Source organism: Taurulus bubalis (assembly GCF_910589615.1).
Source record: "Taurulus bubalis genome assembly, chromosome: 4".
NCBI classification, from domain to species: Eukaryota; Metazoa; Chordata; class Actinopteri; order Perciformes; family Cottidae; genus Taurulus; species Taurulus bubalis.
This window is the reverse complement of record NC_136592.1, coordinates 4,576,551-4,595,854: the sequence shown is the minus strand read 5'-3', so window position 1 is coordinate 4,595,854 and position 19,304 is coordinate 4,576,551. Positions and strand designations below refer to the sequence as shown.

Genomic DNA, 19,304 nt, shown 5'->3' with positions numbered 1-19,304 from the left:
GGACACGACGTCCCAGTCAAGGACAGGACGACAAACAGGAGGAGAATCCAGTCGGCTGTTCGGGTTGGATTTGGATCAGCTGGGAGAAACCAACAGGAGTAGATGCAACACAAATGTTTTTATAAACTCCTACATTTAATAAAATGGTAAATCCAGGTTTATGTCTACAAAGATCAAACCAAGCAACTACATGTAAAGAAGACTACACACCACAGGACAGTGCAGAATAAATAAAGACTGGCTGAATGAAAGAGGTGTTTTCTCCGAATAACAACACCAGCAGTAATATTGCTGCTGAGCCTCGGCATCAATACGCTGGGATTCAAATCCAATTCAAGTTATGACTATAAGTCCTCTCTCTTTGCTTTTTTTTTTTTCCAGCGGGGAATGAAATCAAAGCACAACATGGTAACATGAACTACATCACCTTTCAAGTACAGACACATTTTCATTCCATATTATTTTTTCTTTTACACAAACCTCAAAGAAAACAAATGTTGCTACACTCTGTGTGCGTGTGTGTGTGTCGGTGTGGGTGTGGGTGTGTAGGTGTGTGTATGGTTCAGTAAATGATCAAAAGAAAAGGACAAACACTAGTTTTATATGACGTGACAGAAATGCTGGGCAGCCTGAGGAGCTCACAGAGGGAATAGAAAGCAGCCACAGGTTCACGTAGGCAACCAGACCGTTTGTTAAAACATTTTTAATCATAACTCAGAAACACAGTTAGCGCAGCATGGACGTTCTTCCTCGTCTTTCCATTTAAGTTTAAGCTGATACTCAGCTTTCCCCGTAGCTACACAGTGGTGGAGGGCCGGAGGCTGCAGGAGTTTGGCTGTTCAGGAGAGGATTTTCTCCCGGGTTTCGGGCAGCTTGAGAGCTACCAGACCTCCGCAGACGAGGGCGATGAAGGCCAGGAAGATGGGGATGATCTTAGTGATGCCGATGAAGGCTGCAAAGATAAAGCTGGCAAGGATCGCGGCGAACTTACAGATCCCATTCAGGACACCGAACGCTGTCCCTCTGCAAAGACAGATGAAGATCCGCAAATTCATTTAACTTTGTTTTGACAGTGTAAGTATTTTTTTTCTTGGTGATTAAATTGGTCTCTGAATAAAAATGATATAGGACCAGAGACCATCTTAGAATCGGTTTAGGATCAGATCAGCAAGGGTGTAAATGGGTGTGGTCCGGCTCCCTCGTTGGTCCACAGCTTTAATTCTAAGCTGGGAGGCATACATTGTCTCGAACCTTTGGGTGCTTTATTGTACCATACTTTTGATGGCACAAATTATGTAGCTTTTAATACAAAAGTCAACAGGCTTATAATAACCATTGATTTTGAGCAAAAGCATTAGCTTATTAGTTGATGCTATCTCTTTTTTTTGGATGAAACCAATGAAATTGGAGCATGAGGACCAACTAATGAGTTTGACAAACATTAGCTCAATGTTGGTTATTGGGTTCATGTTGCTGGAGGACACAGCTCCTAAAATTATCTTAAACTGTGATATAGTGGTATCTTGGCTCCCTCACGGACGTTTCTGACCCCATAGAACAACGTGGTTAGCAAATGTTGAGCTGCAAGGCTTTGGAAGTAACACTATATCACCACTGTGGGCAGTAAGCTAGCTGGGCATGCTAACGTTGGCAACTTTCATTAGAACAGATAAACACACTATTGATTATAATCTTTCTTGTGTTTTTTGTTTGAAAGGGTAAAAAACTACAAGTCGCAAACTCTCGGAGGGAAGGTTTTGCGTCAACAATTTAAACGAGTAGTAGTAATGTTACAAAGTGTAGAGAGTAAATCATTAAAATGTATTAACTTAATGTGTCATCCACGCGCTCTTGACACAGCGCAGAAATGCAGACTGCCAGATGAGTAACAATTTTCTCAAACCAGCAAATCTATTGCAAATCTAGCGGCTAATTCCGCCATGCTGTAATACTTCATCGGCTCCAGAAAATGAGCGGGCCGGTGGCCAGAGGCAGCCGCTGGGTTTAACGGCCCTCCGCTCCGCTGCCGGCTGCTCCCTCAATGGACAAGCTACCTAGCAAACAAGACAGCATCGCTCTGGAGCTGCGTCCGATCTCTTCCCTAGCGAACACTTTACGATTCCACTTACGATTCCACTGACGTGTGTTGTCACCATGACAGCAATCTGCACGTTCTTTTGTAATAGTCAAATGACCATGGAAAACTGTTCAATGTCCGTTCTAGTCCGATTAGTTTTCTATGCGTGAAGAGTTTAGCGAACAGCTATCGGAACAAACTTGACTGAGAAGGGGTAGAGATGAACAGAGGTATGGCAGAGAGGGATAGTTGGACCGTACCTTTTAGAGGAGGGGTAGAGTTCCACAGAAATGACCTCTAATCCGTTCCAGGCCGCCACGCTGGTGCCATAGAAGAGACACTGCCAACAGATTACAGCTCCTTGACTGAAACTTAGCAGCAACAGGAAAGTGCAGGCAGACGACACCAACATAGAACCACCTGGAACGACAGATGGATGATGACAAAACAGGTTTGGTCAAAACCGTACTAAAATCCCACCCGTCCGGGGGTTACTGTACTAATACTGTTCCACTCTGCTGATGTCACCTATTATCCTGATTCGTCCTATCTTGTCCATGAACAGTGCGGAGAGGATGTTGCCAGGCAACACAGCCAAACTGCCTAGGAAGCTGACCATGTAGATGACGATGTCGTTCTCCTCCAGGAAGTTCAGATGGCAGCCCTTCTTCGGGTGGAGGAAGGTGGTGTTTTCCATTCGACAGTCTTTAAACTTCTCCTGCCAGAGGTCTGGAGAGAACAGAGGGATGACATTAGGTTTTCTCCTCTCGGTGCTGGAGGACCAACGTATTGCAAAGTGTTAATGCTTCGATTAAGATGGGCGTTTTAGGGCGGCATTAATGTTTAAGTATTTTACAACACTAATTAGTTGAGTTCATTGAGCCCGAGACTTTAAGGAGCCAGCAGTGTAAAAGGTCTTTACATTTTTTATTACAATGATTCCTCAGCCTAGTAATCTTTTATGATACCTGTGTTATAGAAGACAGTGTTCTTGATGGTGCAATTCTCAAAGAAGGTGTTGGTTGACCTGACGTCCTCAAAGTAGCAGTTTTCAAACAGAGAATCCTCGAATTTGACAGACTTTATCTCAATGTTTGCAAACCTAAATGAAAAGAGATGAATCTCATTAGGCAGCAGAATATACAATAATGCATATATATATATATATATATATATATATATATATATATATATATATATATATATATATACACGTATGTGTGTGTGAGGGGCAGTGTCGAGGCAACGTACTTGTCATGGATGTACTCTCCCTCGCGGTGGATCTGGTTGACCAGGGAGAAGTTGAAGTGGAAGCGCTCGACCCGTTCTCGGTGGAACACTTTGACCTTGGACTCGTACTCCTCATACTGCATGTATTTGATCATGTCCGGAAACCACACTCCCAGCCCGTGGTAGCTGATACACAGAAACATAACATTAACAGTGACATTTCTTCTCTCTTAAGATAGCTCTCTAAATATAAGTGTTGCTACCTGAAAGCCAAGCAGAACCAGACAATAACCAGGAAGAGGCCTTGCAGTCTGAGCTCTGGGGCTGATAGGGACATGATGTTAGACATCACCTGAAAGAGAGACAGATAATTTAAAACACACACGGTCAGTTCTGCCGGAAAACAAATGCTTTTGTTTAATTCTTCGTATTCTTTTGTATTTTAGCATTTTAGCGTAGCGCTGGTCCGCAGACCTGCTGCAGCATAGTCATGTGTCTGACGGTCCAGCGCTGGAAGGCCGTCCCGGTGTCACTCTGGATCTCTATGAACTCGTCCTCCTGGGTCTGTGGTGTCTTAATGTTGGTCGCCTTCACAAAGAGAGAGGAGTTAGGACATATTAAAGATTCAGATGTCAGATCATTTCATTTGAAAGGAAAGCTTCATACAAAAGGACCCATTGTTTTTTTATTATTATTTATAATTCAAAATGTCATCTGTCTTTATCAGGACATCTGTGTAACATTCTCACTGATATTTGAACATGTGTAAGCCATTAGGCCACCTGATGATAATGAGCCAGAAGTGTTTTTTTTGTGTGTGTTTACAATTCACACTGTATGTGTCCCAGTACGACATGACACAATGCACAACATGACCCTGAAACCGAAGCAGCTAAATGGAATTCAGCCATCATTCATTTTTATATTTAGATCTGCGCTCATCTGGCTTAAAGCGTTCCACCTGTTCTCCGTGAGTATAGACGCAGCACGTAAAATGTGCTATTTCTAATACAAGACGTTCATGTTTTTATCTAATAGCACAGACAGACATTTTGATTGGAAAAATGTTACTGCCTATTGGAAATTTGAACTATGCGAGTCGGCTTTTCCCGACTCTAAACTATCGTTGTCATATTGGCATTTAAAAATCCACTATTGGTCTGGCTCCCTATCCTGGCTTTCAGTCGATTGGACGGCTGATTATGTCATTTGTGACAGCTGATCACGTGTGCATTTACAACGTTAACGAACTGCAGAGTTCGCTAACTGAACGCTGGGCGATTGGGCAAAAAAATGGCGCTCACGGTGAACACTCTCTCCGGCTCCCCCTTGGCCTTCCAGTTGGTGTCGTGAACTCGTCGCAGGATCATCCACGCCTCATCATGTCGGGCGCTCTGGGAGAAGAAAAAAAACATCAATGAAAGTCCGCTTCTCGAGAGCGTTCTGTGACACTTCTCAGGGCTGAGACAACGTTCCCATGAGGTCTGCCTCTTATCAGATGGGGGGCTGATCATTTGGCGTGTGTGTGATATGTTGGAACGGCCCCGCTGTAACATACAAACACAATACCACATGTGGTTAAAGGGCTGACAATGAAGCCGGGTGAAAAAGCAGGGGTGGGTGGTGTTCTGCTGGCGCCTTAGCAGCCTTTCGCTACCTTTGCACAGCAGTGGGATGTTGCAGTGGTGGCCGATGATGACTCAACACATCTTAGCCAATCACAGCTCGCTGTTTAGTACTGGACCCTGACATAATGAATGTAATGCATCTTAAGAATCTTAATCTGTCCCCTATTAGCAGTGCAGATAAATGTATTTTTTTAAGTTTTGCAGACAATAAAACCCCATATTTGAATCTTTTTTCCATCCGGCGACAGTGGCTCTGACCTCCAGGAGGAAGCGGGGGCTCTCCGGCATGAAGACGACTCCGACGAGTGCAGCCAGCGCCGGGAAGAGGCACACCAGGATGAACAGCCTCCAACTGTGGATCTGGAACTCTGAGCCGATGGCAAAGCCCCAGCCTGGGAAAGCATCCAGTAAAGAGCACTTTATATTTAACACACCCTTTTGTTTCTACAAAATCTATTTTTACGCACCGATAAATCTTCTAGCCCTTTTTGCATTTGCAAACATTGAATGGATTTAAAAACCGTGACAACCCGTTGGACTCCCATAGATTTATTATTTTCGAGTTTTTCCGTATTTATTTCCTTGGGGAAATTCTCAAAGTGAGGCTCAAGCTCAACAACAGACAGAAGAAGAAGAAAAAAGAGTTCCACGACTAAATGCACCACCGGTGAATTGAAACGTGTCTGGTTCTGTCGAGTCAGCGCGTGCGTTCGTTACCATAGTGAGGGATGATTCCCCAGGCGGTGAAGGAGGCGTACAGGCCTCCCAGCATCCAGAACATGCACAGCCAGCTGAGATGCTCCCCGCGTTTGTCCATCTGCAGGAACTCGGTGTAGTAGGTGTACACTATCGGGATGGAGCCGCCGATCCTGGGGGAGGAATCGCAAGACGTCTGAGAAAATAATCTTCCTCACGGAACCCTTTTAAAAATGTGTCCATCGTACTCGGAGGATTCAGAGGATTATTTGCTGTAATTCCTGTTAGTGATTGTGAGCTCATTTGTTCTGATGACTTTACTGCAAGTATTTTTCTTTTTTTTAAATGGTTGGTTCACCCAAGTTACACAAAACACACTTGTTACTGATGTCTAGCTACACAGATACTTTTGGTTTTATTTGTCTCTCTCTGACTCCAACCCCACACATCGGAGGTTCATGGAATTACATTTGTAATGCTCAAAACGTTGGATATTACTTTTAAAAGACTCAACAGCAATGTTTTTTTGGAGGCTTGTGCTGCTGTGAGCAGACTACTTTCTGTTGGATAAATACTTTCTATGATAGCTGTTGTTTGGGTGAACCGAGCATATAAATAACCAATGGCTCGAGACTAAATGTTCACAAAAAACATTTATGTTGCGCTTAATTGTCCGGTTAACACACATTAAATTGTTAAATGTAACCATGAATTGAATGCAATCAAAACCTCCAAGTTCATATTAATCAGTATGTTGTGAGATCATGCATAATTACTGGAGTGGTAAAAAAAAAAAATAATAATAATAATTAGTTTCAACTAAGAAGAGAAAAACTCTTGGCGACCCCGATACAGAACGTTCAACTTTAAGACAACTGTCTTTCTCTTGAGTCCGGCTGCTCCTGGGTCTTGACTGACATGAAGCTCGTTATCACAGCTGATCCGTAGCAGTGGACCGTTTCATTCTGGTGACCTCAGCTGTGCAAAAAGCTCAAACATCCATATTGCAGGTCTGGGTCCACTCAGGTCGCAATCATTATCAAAAGAAATGTGAAGAAAAAAAAAAAGCTTCACTCCGAGGGGCCGGCGGCGGCGGGAAGTTAGCGATAAAAACGCAAATGAAAAACAAGCAAAGAGCATTGTTCACTTGTTTTAATTGGCGTAAGGAGGAAATGCTCTAATGGAGTAAACAAACAGAAATCTCCCTGTGTGCGGCGTACAATGTAAATGTGTTTTATTAACAAGGGGAAATAAACTAACACTTGTTTCAACCGTGGTTGCTGATTCACGGCCTCTCCCTGCCTCAGCCTGTTCTCAAAGGGTTTAATGGAGGCGCCTCCCATCACTCATCTCACCTAAATGTCAGGTGTCTTATTTGGGAACAGACGCCTGTCAAATGCAAACGCGGGGATTCGCTTGTCTTGCCCCAAAAAAAAAAAAAAAAGGTTATGAACTTTTCCACTAAAAATGATTAATGATGGTAAAGGTCAATCATTATTATATAAAAAAAAGTGTCTGACTCTCAGGCAAACGTGAACGTGTCTCACCCGAAGCCGGAGCAGAACCGGAAGAAGAGGAAGAAGCCGTAGCTCTGAGCGAAGCAGGACAGGAAGGAGAAGACCAGGTCGATGGTCAGGACGTAGATCAGACACTTCCTCCGCCCCATCTTGTCACACAGACCCCCCCACACCAGGGCCCCCACCATCATGGCCACGTACACCAGCAGACCTGCGAAATACACACACACACAAACACAACATTTGACCTTTACACTCAAAGGTCAACGATACATGTTTGGCTCCCTTAAAATGCACACTTGATTGTCGTTGAAACACACAGTGCAGGCTCTGCATTAATACTGTATGTTCTCGCACACAGAAGCATCACTAGGAGGAATAACTGTGGTAGATCTGTTATTAAAAAGAAGAAAAGAATAAAGAGCCATGATCTCCACAAGGGGGCTCCCTTCCCCCTCGCATGGACACAGAGCCACTGCAGACGCATCACACTTTGCAGCGTGATTCAGTGTGAAGCGTCCTCACACACACACACACACGCACACACACACACTCTGATCAACAACGAAAGAAACGATAACGACGCTCCCAAGATTTGTGACTGAGCAATAAAGGTCATAATGATTTGTGAGGTGTGTCACTTCCACAATATTCACCTTCCATTTATTCTTATTTTTTTCCCCCCTCTTAAAGTCTGACATTTTATTGTTAACTTTGATTACTCGCTCTAACAATACATAATTCATTCTGTCGCAATTTATCCGCCGATTCCCGAGTCACGGCGACCCGGAGCATATCCCAGCATGCACCAGGCGGGAGGTCTGCTCTGCCATTTCATTTTTTGTTGCAAAGCAACAGCTCTGTGCCGCCCATTAGAGATAACAATGATTGCTTCCTTTTTTCGTGTGTGTGTCTGCAGGGAGAGTATTATGCTGTAACCTACAACCCGGGCCATCCACCTCACCGTGTTGTTTAACCCTCCAGACCCATACATCCTGCCTGCTCTGTGTTTTTACTACGCACAGCCCTAATTACAGTGGGACTAAGCAGCTTAACGGCACGTGGAGCCGTAGTGTGCACCTTCCCCTGTGGATTACGAGGCCATCCGAACGCTCCACGCTGCTACACGTCATCATTCAATGAGAGTCTTCGCTGAGGGCACCCGGAGACGAGGAGTCGGGGCCAACGTTGTCACCTAATATCTTGGCCAAGTTGTTGCTCAAGGCCAGGCGTGCGCCTTACGTCGCGCACATGGACCGGGTGACAGGAATGCCCTTGTGGTTACAGCCTGTCCTTCAGGTGGAGGCCCAGGATCAAGGCCTGCAGCACCGAGCCTCTATCTGTCTGTTTTAGTGTCCTTGAGCACAGCGGAGACACTGAATCCCTGGAGGGGAAAGAACAATTTCCCCTTTTTCTTATAGTATAAAAAGTGAAAGCACTTAGCACATCTCGATGAAGAGACAATTATCCGCAGACACCCGCGGAGCATGTGTTCTCCAACCACGCAATGTGTTCTCCAACCATGCAATGTGTTCTCCAACCATGCAATGTGCTCTCCAACCATGCAATGTGTTCTCCAACCATGCAATGTGCTCTCCAATCATGCAATGTGTTTTCCAACCATGCAATGTGTTCTTCAACCATGCAATGTGTTCTCCAACCACGCAATGTGTTCTCCAACCATTCAATGTGTTCTCCAACCATACAATGTGTTTTCCAACCATACAATGTGTTTTCCAACCATGCAATGTGTTCTCCAACCATGCAATGTGTTTTCCAACCATGCAATGTGTTCTCCAACCATTCAATGTGTTCTCCAACCATGCAATGTGCTCCGACCAAAGAAATGCGAGCCCCGTTTACGTGGTTCAACTGATGAAGCTTTTCAGAACGCAGATGACTTTGTTATGAGAAATTCAACTCATTACTGACGTTGCAGCATTAGCTCCATTTCTGCAATTAAAACCTTGATTTCATTCATCACATACATACTTCAATGTCTTGCTCAGGGACGCTCTGACCTGCAGAACGAGAATGAACCTGAAGGTCAACCTGCTCTTCCCCTTTGTGGAAACTAGGCGTGAGTTTTATGAATCCTGAACAACGGACACCTTGAAGTAATAATCTGCTGCATTGTCCCTCGATGTCAGTTCTGCTTTTCTCAGATTGCCTCAAAACAGGACTGATTGAATTTGTATCCAGTGAATGAAAGCTACAATTGTTGGAAGCAGCTGTTCGCAAATTCAGATTTAGCCTTCATGACATGCCAGGTTGCACTGCACAAACTACTTCTTATCTAGAGAGCTGTTATAGTCGTATGTACAGCCTATCATGGTCCCCGGATTATTTGTAATTTGTTTCCTGTTGTATTTTGATGTATTCACCTTTTCGACGATGCAGAAGTGCATTAAACCTGCATTCTTTCTAATGGCCATCAGGGGGCGACTCCTCTGGTTGCAATAAGTTGTATAGAAGTCTATGAGAAAATTAGTCTACTTCTCTCTTGATTTATTCCCTCAGTAAACATTGTAAACATGAGTTTATTGTTTCAATCTCTAGTTTCAAGTCTTCTTCAATACAGCATGATGTTCATTTAGTAAATGATGGTCATTTAGAGTCAAACAGACCATAAAGCAGGGGATGCTTTAGGGCGGGGCTACTTTGTGATTGACAGGTCGTTACCACGTGTGTCCGGTCTGGGAGTTGTCCTCGTTTTGGTCTTAGAACTTTGACCCTTTCACAGTTTGTTTTCAGTTCATGAAACGGTCCACTTCTTATATACTGTCTATGATAGCTGCTTGTCACACAGCTAGGTGTAGCATTTGTGCTACATATTTTATCTGACACATATTTTATCTGACACAAAAATGTTATGCCACTAACATTAGGCTAACCTCTCAAATGACGTCAGTTACGTGAGCATAATCTGATACTACCCACTCACTCTAAACTACATGAATGCCAACTCTGAAATGTATATCTCCATGTATGCACTCATAAACAAAACAGAATAATGCCCACATTCATAAAGCATTATCAGTTAAATTCAATGTATTATTAGGCTCCCAAAAACTGTTGCTTTTCTAAGTTTTCTAGGACACTAAAGACTTCAAAGCAACTTTTTAAACACATTTGTTAAATTGTATAAATTGCATCATACAACCCAATTTAGTAAATAATTCCTTTTAAACTGGCTAGTTGTTACAAAGAACTAAGATGAACTTGACACTCAATGAATAATTATAAATTGGCGCAGCTGAGAGATAACTTAACATGAGTGTTGTGAAGCTTTAAACGGACAAAGAAAATCTCTATAATCCAGAAGAAAAAAAATCAAAGTTAATCAAAATGACAAAGGCATCTGAATGAATAAATAATTGTTTTTCACCAAAAGTAGTCTCCATTATCCCTTGCATATCAGTGGGGAAGCATCCAAAAAGAGTTTTTTAATTGCACTTCCAGATATGCATTAGCTGCATTGCTGAAGTTTAACAATTTCCTTGAGATAACTGGCTAAATATCTGCAACCACATCAAGTCCATGATTTAAAACCTTTTCCTTCTTTGTCTCCAGCATTGTGTCTCCCGCTATTAGCCTCTTGTGTTTACACTCTATGGATTAAACAATAAAACCGCCATGCAGGGCGAGCGCACCGGCTATCATCCTCTTGTCAACAAAAGGTTGGGAGTCTTATCTGCTATCCAAGACTACGGTTAGGAATAAGTACATTTCTGCTCTGGTTAGCCTAGTGAACAGAGCATGAGCGAGGATAAATAAAACAAAAGGGATCATTCTGCAGATCTACTTCATATTTTCAGCTGATGATCGGCGCTCCCCGCTCGCTCTGCCCAAACAGACGCTGTGATTTCATTTTCGCCGCGGCCCTCCTCCTGCTACCACAGCCTGTCAGAGGCCTGGAGCGTATCTGACAGCTCTGCACCGGGCGCTGCAGGCCGCCAGGCTCTCTGACTGCTGCAACATGCTCCATATTAGCCTGGGAACACACACTGAATACAATCACCTCCGGGTTCCTCATCAATCTCTCGCAATGCCTCGTCCCAGGAGCCCGTTGTTAAGGCGAAATGAGCTATGCGCAGTCTGCCATGTTGCCTGGCTTCACGCGAGGCCTGGGAAATAAGGTGAGGGGCTTTTATTTGCAGTTTGGTTGTCTGCACGCAAAGCGAGGAGCAGACGCTTTCAAGGTACATTTCCCAGTAAGTCGGGCTCATGCTGCATACAGATTTCAGTATACATTTCTTGGCGTGTTTACGGTTGTGGTACAATATTTGGAAACAAATAAAGCTGGCAGGCAACGAAAATACTCTCCTTAATGCACAGTATATTCAACGTTCAAAGCGTATTGAAAGCAGGCGCTTATTTCTGTGTCTGGTATCTGACATATTTAAACAAATAACATCTGGCGTTACGATCCTCAAGTCAACTTTCCAGTGCCAAGGCAGTCTCAGTCTGGCTCACAATGGACCTACACTCCTATGAGGACACACAATGTTACTTATTTTTCTTAATTTTTGCATTTGCTCAAAAAGAGCCAAGCTTTTTTTTTGGGCGGGGGGCTTTTTCTGTCTGTGGTCTGCAATCATGTGCCATCAAGAGCCAAACATATGCAGGATTTTGTCTTGGCCAAGCAGCAGATCATTTCACTGATGGGATTCCTCCTCTCTGGGTAAGATTTGGAACCATTCAACAGATCATTATAATTAGCTGGACTTGTAATTAGCTGGGTTGGAGAAATGTGTTTGCTAAACAGGTTTGTAGCCATGATAGCTGGCCACATGGCTACAGACAGTCAGTTCACTGACTCACTTTGGACTGAATTATGTGAGCAACTTTTAACTGTGTACAGACATTTATGATACAAAGAGGGTGAATATATATATATATTCAAAAGGTGGTTATTTAAAGTTATAATGAAAATCTGAAGCCAGGTTTTCGCAACACACACTCAGCAGACACCTCCGATTTCCCACCTTCCCCTCCCTCTGCTGCCACTTACCCAGCAGTCCTTTGTCGGAGTTGGATATGCACATGTCCTTCTCGGCGCTGGGCAGGACGAAGCCCACCACGAAGCCGTCCACGCCGTCGGCCATCAGCGCCAGGCCCAGCACGAAGAACAGCGTCCACTGGAAGCGCCCGTGGCCGCAGTCCTCCATGATGGTCTCGTACTGCTCTGGCAGGTTGTCCTCCTCCTCCTCCTGATGGACAGCCTGACGGGCTTTCCTCCTGGCCTCCGTCCGAGCCGCCCGCCGCGCCTCCTTGATCTCGTCGGGGTGGGGGACGCCTTGGTACTCCCCCTCGTACATACGCTCATCGTCGTCCGCGCCCTCCGTGGCGTCGCTGCGAGCGTCCTCGTCCTGCGGAGGGTAGTCGGCCTGGTAAGGGTAGCCATCTTGACCTCCTCCATCCTGGGTGTAGGTGTATTCCCCACCTTCTGTCACCTGCTGGCTCACGTTGTTGTGGTAGGGGTCATCCATGGCTCCTGCTGGGTGCTAGCGGCAGCAGGACTGACTTTGCCTTGTCGCCGTGGTACTCTGAGGAAGCTCAAGTTGTCAGCTATAATGGCATAATCCTCCTCAGGAGCTGTGAGTTGCTCTCGGTGTTAGTGCAGGAATTCTGTGCGATCTTCTTGAGAGTCTCGGTCTCAGATCGAAGGCCTCAATGGCTGCCTTGAAAGACTTTTACCTTCCTTGACGTGCACAGCGCTGCATGCTGGACCTAAAACACAATGCACACCGCACAAATGATCTGTCAGCAGAAGAAGAAGAAGAAGAAGAAGAAGAAGAAGAAGAATGCACTTGTAGAGGGCAGCAACAACAGTCATAATTACAGTCTCAAAGGGCTTCACGACATTTATACAATGTAAACATTGACGGAGTACATCAGGACCTTTGACTCTCTTTGACAACGTCCTTGAAAGTCGAGAAGCAGCTATGTGATTTGCCGACTATATAAGGGCGAGACATTTCTTTGTGTTTAATTTCCCACCGTTTATGTTCACTGTTTTGTCTAGCTTCTAGTTCCCTTGCTTTAGTTCCCTAACCTGTCATGTGTGTAATCCATGTTACACTATTCTTTACTTCTTGTAAATGGACTTAAAGTCATGCATTAAATACAGGCTAATATTCCTGTCAGAAATTAAACGTGTAATGTGGCAGGACAGAGCAGTCCAGGACTCCCAGTCTCCCTCGCAGGCTGCGTGTCCTTCCACACAACCAGATAATCTCACTGTCTCTCCACCCTCAGATGCCGTGACGCCATTTTGATCCAGCGCTGCTGCAACGATGACACATTCAGATCTGTCTTGATTTTCATAGTGACAGAGACTAGGGGCACCAATAGGATGACAGTAACACAAATTATTTATCATTTGGGGAAAGTTGGCCGTCACATGCTTTATTGTCACGATTACGTGACTTGCCGGTGAAGTCGGAACATATTCTTACAACTCAAGCGCCTGTCGGCCCGAGGCTGGGTCCTCTGTATTTTTACAGATTAAAAAAAAAGATGACGTGTAACGTTTTGTGACATAACACCAAGCAGCATTGCTAAACGTAAATCACACAATTAATGAGAAGTGAGTCACTTTGTTCAACTATAAAGTAACACAAACCTTTTTTCACCTACATGTTCACAATATCTTTTTTTCTTTTCCTGCAACTACAACTACATTCATCGGTGTCTTGCTCACGTGAATCCTGCTAGTTCTGCACTTATCTAAAAAACCTAAGAACTAAAATGCTAATAATGGTAAATGCTAAAACATAGCAGCAGCAATAGTAGCAGTAGGGAAGTAATGCCATTTACACAATATCTTTCTAAAAGTTAGAGTAAGCTAATATTAGCCTCCATAAGCTAATGGGCATGCTTTATGAAAATCTGTCAAGGGGAATTGCAATCGTGTCTATTGTACAAATTTTTTTATGTTTAGTTTCATTATGTTTTGTTTCCAAATTTGGAACATGTTAGATGTGTATTATTTGTTACAAGAGTAATACTTAAATGGGTATTGTATTGTTAGGTATGTTTTCTTGTTAAATGGGTAATACTTGTTGGATATTACTTGTTATATGGGTAGAACCTTTTATATTCGTGTACCTTTTTTTCATTGGATATATGAAATACTTCAGAAACAATTGCAGCCTTTTCGTCTGACAAGTGGATGGCCGGTTTGGGTTGGTCTGTCCTGGTTTAGAGCCAGCATGACGAACACTGTATTTTAATCCAGATTAAGACTGCAGATTTTTTTTTTTTCATTTTGCCCTCGTTGCCTCACAGTATTGTTTCATCACGGAAGTCATTGAGGCTGCTGACAGTGGATTATGGAGTCTGGATTGACGCACCACTGAAATGCGTCTGCAGCTCTTGGACGTGTAGTTTCTGACAGTAATGAGCAGAATTGCAGTACCATGATTTGAGCAAGATCATCTCAGCCGCTGTTGTTGTTTTTTTATTTGTTGTTTCCTTCAGTAACCTGAATAATACATGAACAATTCAGGGGAGAAAGTGAGAAGGTGGATGCTCACTGCGGTGCTGCTTTCATCATCCTGCTGCTGCAGCGCCTTTACTCACACAGCTGGCACTTACATAACAGAGTACAGCTGCTTGTACTCACCCTCTGTCTCCCTCCCTCACCCTTCTCTTTCATCCGATCGATCTGCGTTTGAGTTTATGAATGTATCAAGTCGGCCGCCCTTACCCCCAACGCATGCACATTAATTCAGATGTCAAATCAGCATTTTCCGCCTGTGCGGAGTTGGAATAGGTCATGATCTGCCTTCCTGCGGGAGCGTCCTCCAGGGTTGAAAAGTCAAAGAGCTCCTTTGAATCATGAAAATCAACGTGCGTCTGAGCTTTAACAGGAAGCAGATAGGTCACTGTGTAACTTTCCAGAAGCTATCTCAATTTCACAAGTGACCTTTTGCCGTTGAGATCATTTATTAGTTTGCCTGAACCAAACTCTGTCGACTTTGCTTCCTCGGTTTCGGTTGCTAGTTCTCCGGAGAGCAACCGAGTCGAACACACTAGCGAAGTAGCGTATTAATGCAGCAGACTTTTGGAAGGATAGCTGTATAAAACGCAGTAGATGAAGCCGTTTTAGCCTCATTTTCACCTGGAATTCGCTCAGCCACCATCTTTCCACTGCTTGTCACAGAGCAGCTCCAAGCTCCTCGCTCTGCTTTCCCATCAGTGGTTACAGACAGTTGGGGAAAGTGCTCATTTATTCACTTTCTTCACCAATATTCATAGTAAATCTTGACTTGTTTGTTTGTTTGTCTGTCAGTGTTATCATTATTATTTTTAACCTCAGTTATGGATGCGCTTTGCATTTTGTCATCTTCATCCTTTCTATCTTTCTTTTATTTATTTTTTTGCACGAGATGTTTCAATCAGCCCCTCTGGGTGACTCCAGCGCACAGTTGGTATTAGTTGTTTCCTCTCAATCTGCTTTCAGTGCGTTCTTTTTCATCTGTACTAAACTTGGAACTCAACCCAGAGAGTTGGTTTAAAAGACAAATCCGTCACTGCGGATATAATATTTGATCCGAACCTGACATCTGATTTGTTTTCTCATACGCGCGTGGGGGAAATAATGCACCTGAACAGTTATTGATAGGATTAAACAAACTAACAAAAAAACAAACACATAACATGATTTCCATTTGTCATGGTGCAACAAATAGCTGACACCTTTCTTCCAGTCTGCCCCACCAGGGTTCCACTAAACATCAAGGTGAAGGGGTTTGAATGCCGCTGAGGCCAGAGGTATAACACACACACACGTACTGTTTCTTTAGAAACAACAAAAGAAAACATCTAAGATCCATCTATCTGCTGCACGCTGTGTGTATGTCGGTGGTGAAACTCAACTGTCAAAGCAGTGAGTTCCTTTTAATCTCGGCTCCTGTGTGACCTCGAGATGTCAAAGTGAGATCCTGCCTGACTTCTGGGGGCCGCGTGTCCGCTAACCTGTCAACTTTTGTGTATTAGCAACATGTCTCTGAGTCACATAATGTCACCAGGTCAGTTGAGGAGCAGGAGTTGCCATTTTGGGCCTTATTAAATATGTCACTTACCTTTGCTACCGAGAAATGCTCAATGAATAGACCCTGATGACAGAGACAGGACATTCCTACGTTCAATATCAGCCTACATCAGCTGGGAAACGATACAATATGGAGCAAAACTTCTCTTCTTAAAAGTAGCAGGGGGACTTGAGGTTGGCAAAATAACAATGTATTCACTGACTGGAACTTTTTCTATTTAGATGAAAGGATTTGGTTCCACACTTGTTATTAGCAGAACTTAGCAGAACGGCTACATTTTGATGTTTCCGCAGCTGACAGTACTAGAAAAATAAAGGATGGCACCGCAGGTATCTATCTTTTCAGCCTAAATTATTCCTCACTCCCTCAGCAAACTGTCAAATTAAATAGCACAATGCATCTGAACAGCGGCGTTGAAGAAAAATAAAGTTGTTTTCTTACCAGAGTTGGATATTTCCTTAATGTAAAAAGGACTTCTGAACAAAACAAACATAAATATAAATGTGCAAACGTCCAAGTAGCATTTTCCAAATGTCCAAAGCCTACATGTCGGTTTATCCTAAGGCCGAGCTGCAGCCAAGGCTGAGGGATTAGGATCCAACCTCGCGATCCCCCGCCGCCACCAGCCCCTCCCTCACCAGGGCTCATCCCTACAGGAACTACACCCCCACCCCTAGCACCCAGTGGTACAGTCCTTCAAGTGTGAAGAGCAACAGGCTCTACAGATAGAGACTGCAAACTGTGGAGACTCTCGACAGGGTTTTTAGTGATACTCTTGATCCCTGCAGGCGCTCCTCTTCGGGGAGGTCATCCGGGCAGAACAAGCAGTGCTCGTTTCAGATTCCATTCAAACGCCACACCAGGTGTAGCGTCATCACCGGTTACAGCGATGAGCCCCCGTGTTCCCATAAGGGCACGTCCCTGCAATCGTTGCGTGTCCCGTCAAAGTGTCCTTGAGTGAGACATCGCCTCTCTGCAGCTGCTCATCCATCCCCAAGTAGCTCGGAAAAGAAAGAAAGCTGAAATATCCCTCTTACCTTGAAGCGGGCCTCTTCCCTTGAAGCGCCAAGGAAGGCCTGGCGGTTCGTTTTGTCGGCCGTGGATGAGAGCAGATGTGATAATGGACGTGTCTGAGTGGCACCTATACTGCCGGGGGATGGATAATCACAGCTCTCCTGCACCACACATCATCCCTGTGCTTTACATACAGAACACATCGGAGTGGAGAGAGAAGAGCAGCAGTTATACGTCCCGAATGATAGTACACTACATGACATAAAAAGCTTTGTAACATGTCGATGGATAACATTGGGCCACAGGGGGCCGTCGCCACTTTCCGGTTGAAGTCTCGCTCGGCCAAAGCCCCTTTATGTAGTTGTTCTTTACTGGCTGGTGTGTACACTGTCCTCCTGTCATGTGAAAGTGAAGGGCTCGATGCATCCAAATGGGGCTTGAGTCTCCAGAACATCTGTGCATTTACTCAAATACTTACAATTTGTGGATTACATGAGTAGTAACTGATGCATTGTTCTGTCTATAAAATGTCCAAACATTGGGGAAATAGCCTTTCACGGTTTCCTGAAGCTCAATGTGCCATCCTCTAATTGATTGTTTTAACCCGAACACTTGAAGAAGAAAAAAACTCAGGTATTCAGTTTACTGTCACACGAGAAATCCTCACAAGTGTCAAACATGGGATTGTTTGGTATTTTTGCAGGTAAAAAGATTGTACAACATGCATTTTCTGCACATATTAATATATCACATATCGTAATTGCAATACAGGGGCATTCTGCTGACGCATACTTTTACTTCTGTACATAACGGTGTTTCTACTTCGATTTAAAGTGGCAATCTCGAAAAGATGATCCATTTCCATAAACGTCTGTTAAGTCACTATCTATGGCAGAATGGGGGAACAAAATGCTGATTGAGCCTACGGCCCACCAATAAAAGTATTGCAATATTTGTATATTTGCAAACTGTGTGTGACATTACCAGTAAAAAAAGAGGCTCTATTACACTTTTTCTCCATTGCATAATTGCCACTACATGGAGATAAAATGAAGTTCTTCGTTCATCACCGCAGCCAGTCTGGCAACTCATCCCCCACACGCCCCACCCCCGCCAGTGGAAATGGTACGGCCCTGCTATGGGACATCATTATAGAGAGTAGATGTCTTGCATAGAGGCAAAGCCCTCTAATCCGAAGGCCAGATAATTCGAGTGCAAAGAGGATTAGCTCCACCCCAGCAGAGCCATTGGCTAAATTTAGCCCCCATACTCTCAGTCTCCATATAACCCCTCCTCTAAGCCCCGCCCTCGACTCTTCTCTACCCATCCACCCAGACACGCTGTCCACCAATCACACGCCATAACGCCTTTGTGACATTTCTCCAACTGAATAATCCAGCATCTGCAGGCCCAACACTCTGAAACCCTGAACCCTGTTCATGTTCTCCATAACGTGTGAAAGCGGGACCCTGAGAGGAGAAGAGGCCACCGGCATGCCAATCCCCCTACGATGCCAATACGATGCCAATTCGTCTGCGGGGCTTCGTCCTCTGGGGGACGCGTCGGGATTACGGCCGGTGGTGGCCGCGAGAGGAGGGGCCTGCAGCCCACACAATCCCTGGATCACAGCGGCGTCTCATGCACACATCCGGGATATGAATAGCTTCCGCGGGGGAGGATTCTGGGGAGAAGTGATAAAACCCTTTTAATACTGGTTTATAACCACTGCTACTCGTATGATGTTCCTCCAGCGAACGCCATGATGAGTCTTATAAACGCTTTTTATACGTTTCCTCCCTCCTTGCAATTAGCTGCTTGTTGATGAGCCATATTTAAAATACAGTACGGGTTGTACTGACTGGGGGAATGACTCACTTTCTCACTTTCTCTGTCTGTCGCTTGTCGAACATGAGCACTCGATAAATGTTGGTTCTCTTCTGTCAGATAGTCTCTGAGATATTGTTTCCAAGCCCCTCTGGGTTTCTTTTTTTTTTCTTCAGTGCCTCATCCTCTGTGTGTGAATAACTTTAAGATAACAAGGCAGCGGAGAGACGCAGGAAACAAAACCCCGCTGGTACAA

At 44.3% G+C, this 19,304-nt stretch overlaps 1 protein-coding gene across 1 annotated transcript; it reads right to left on the bottom strand.

Annotated features, from left to right (window-relative positions):
• Window positions 1–839: 839 nt before the first annotated feature.
• On the bottom strand, window positions 840–12,640 carry sv2ba (synaptic vesicle glycoprotein 2Ba; the record flags this gene model as incomplete). The annotated part of the gene is made up of 12 exons (XM_079217207.1): window positions 840–1,023; window positions 2,338–2,497; window positions 2,606–2,806; window positions 3,046–3,179; window positions 3,329–3,493; window positions 3,571–3,659; window positions 3,782–3,895; window positions 4,612–4,701; window positions 5,194–5,327; window positions 5,653–5,804; window positions 7,179–7,359; window positions 12,163–12,640. The coding sequence occupies 12 exons, from the start codon at window positions 12,638–12,640 to the stop codon at window positions 840–842; spliced, it is 2,082 nt and encodes a 693-aa protein (XP_079073333.1).
• Window positions 12,641–19,304: the final 6,664 nt, after the last annotated feature.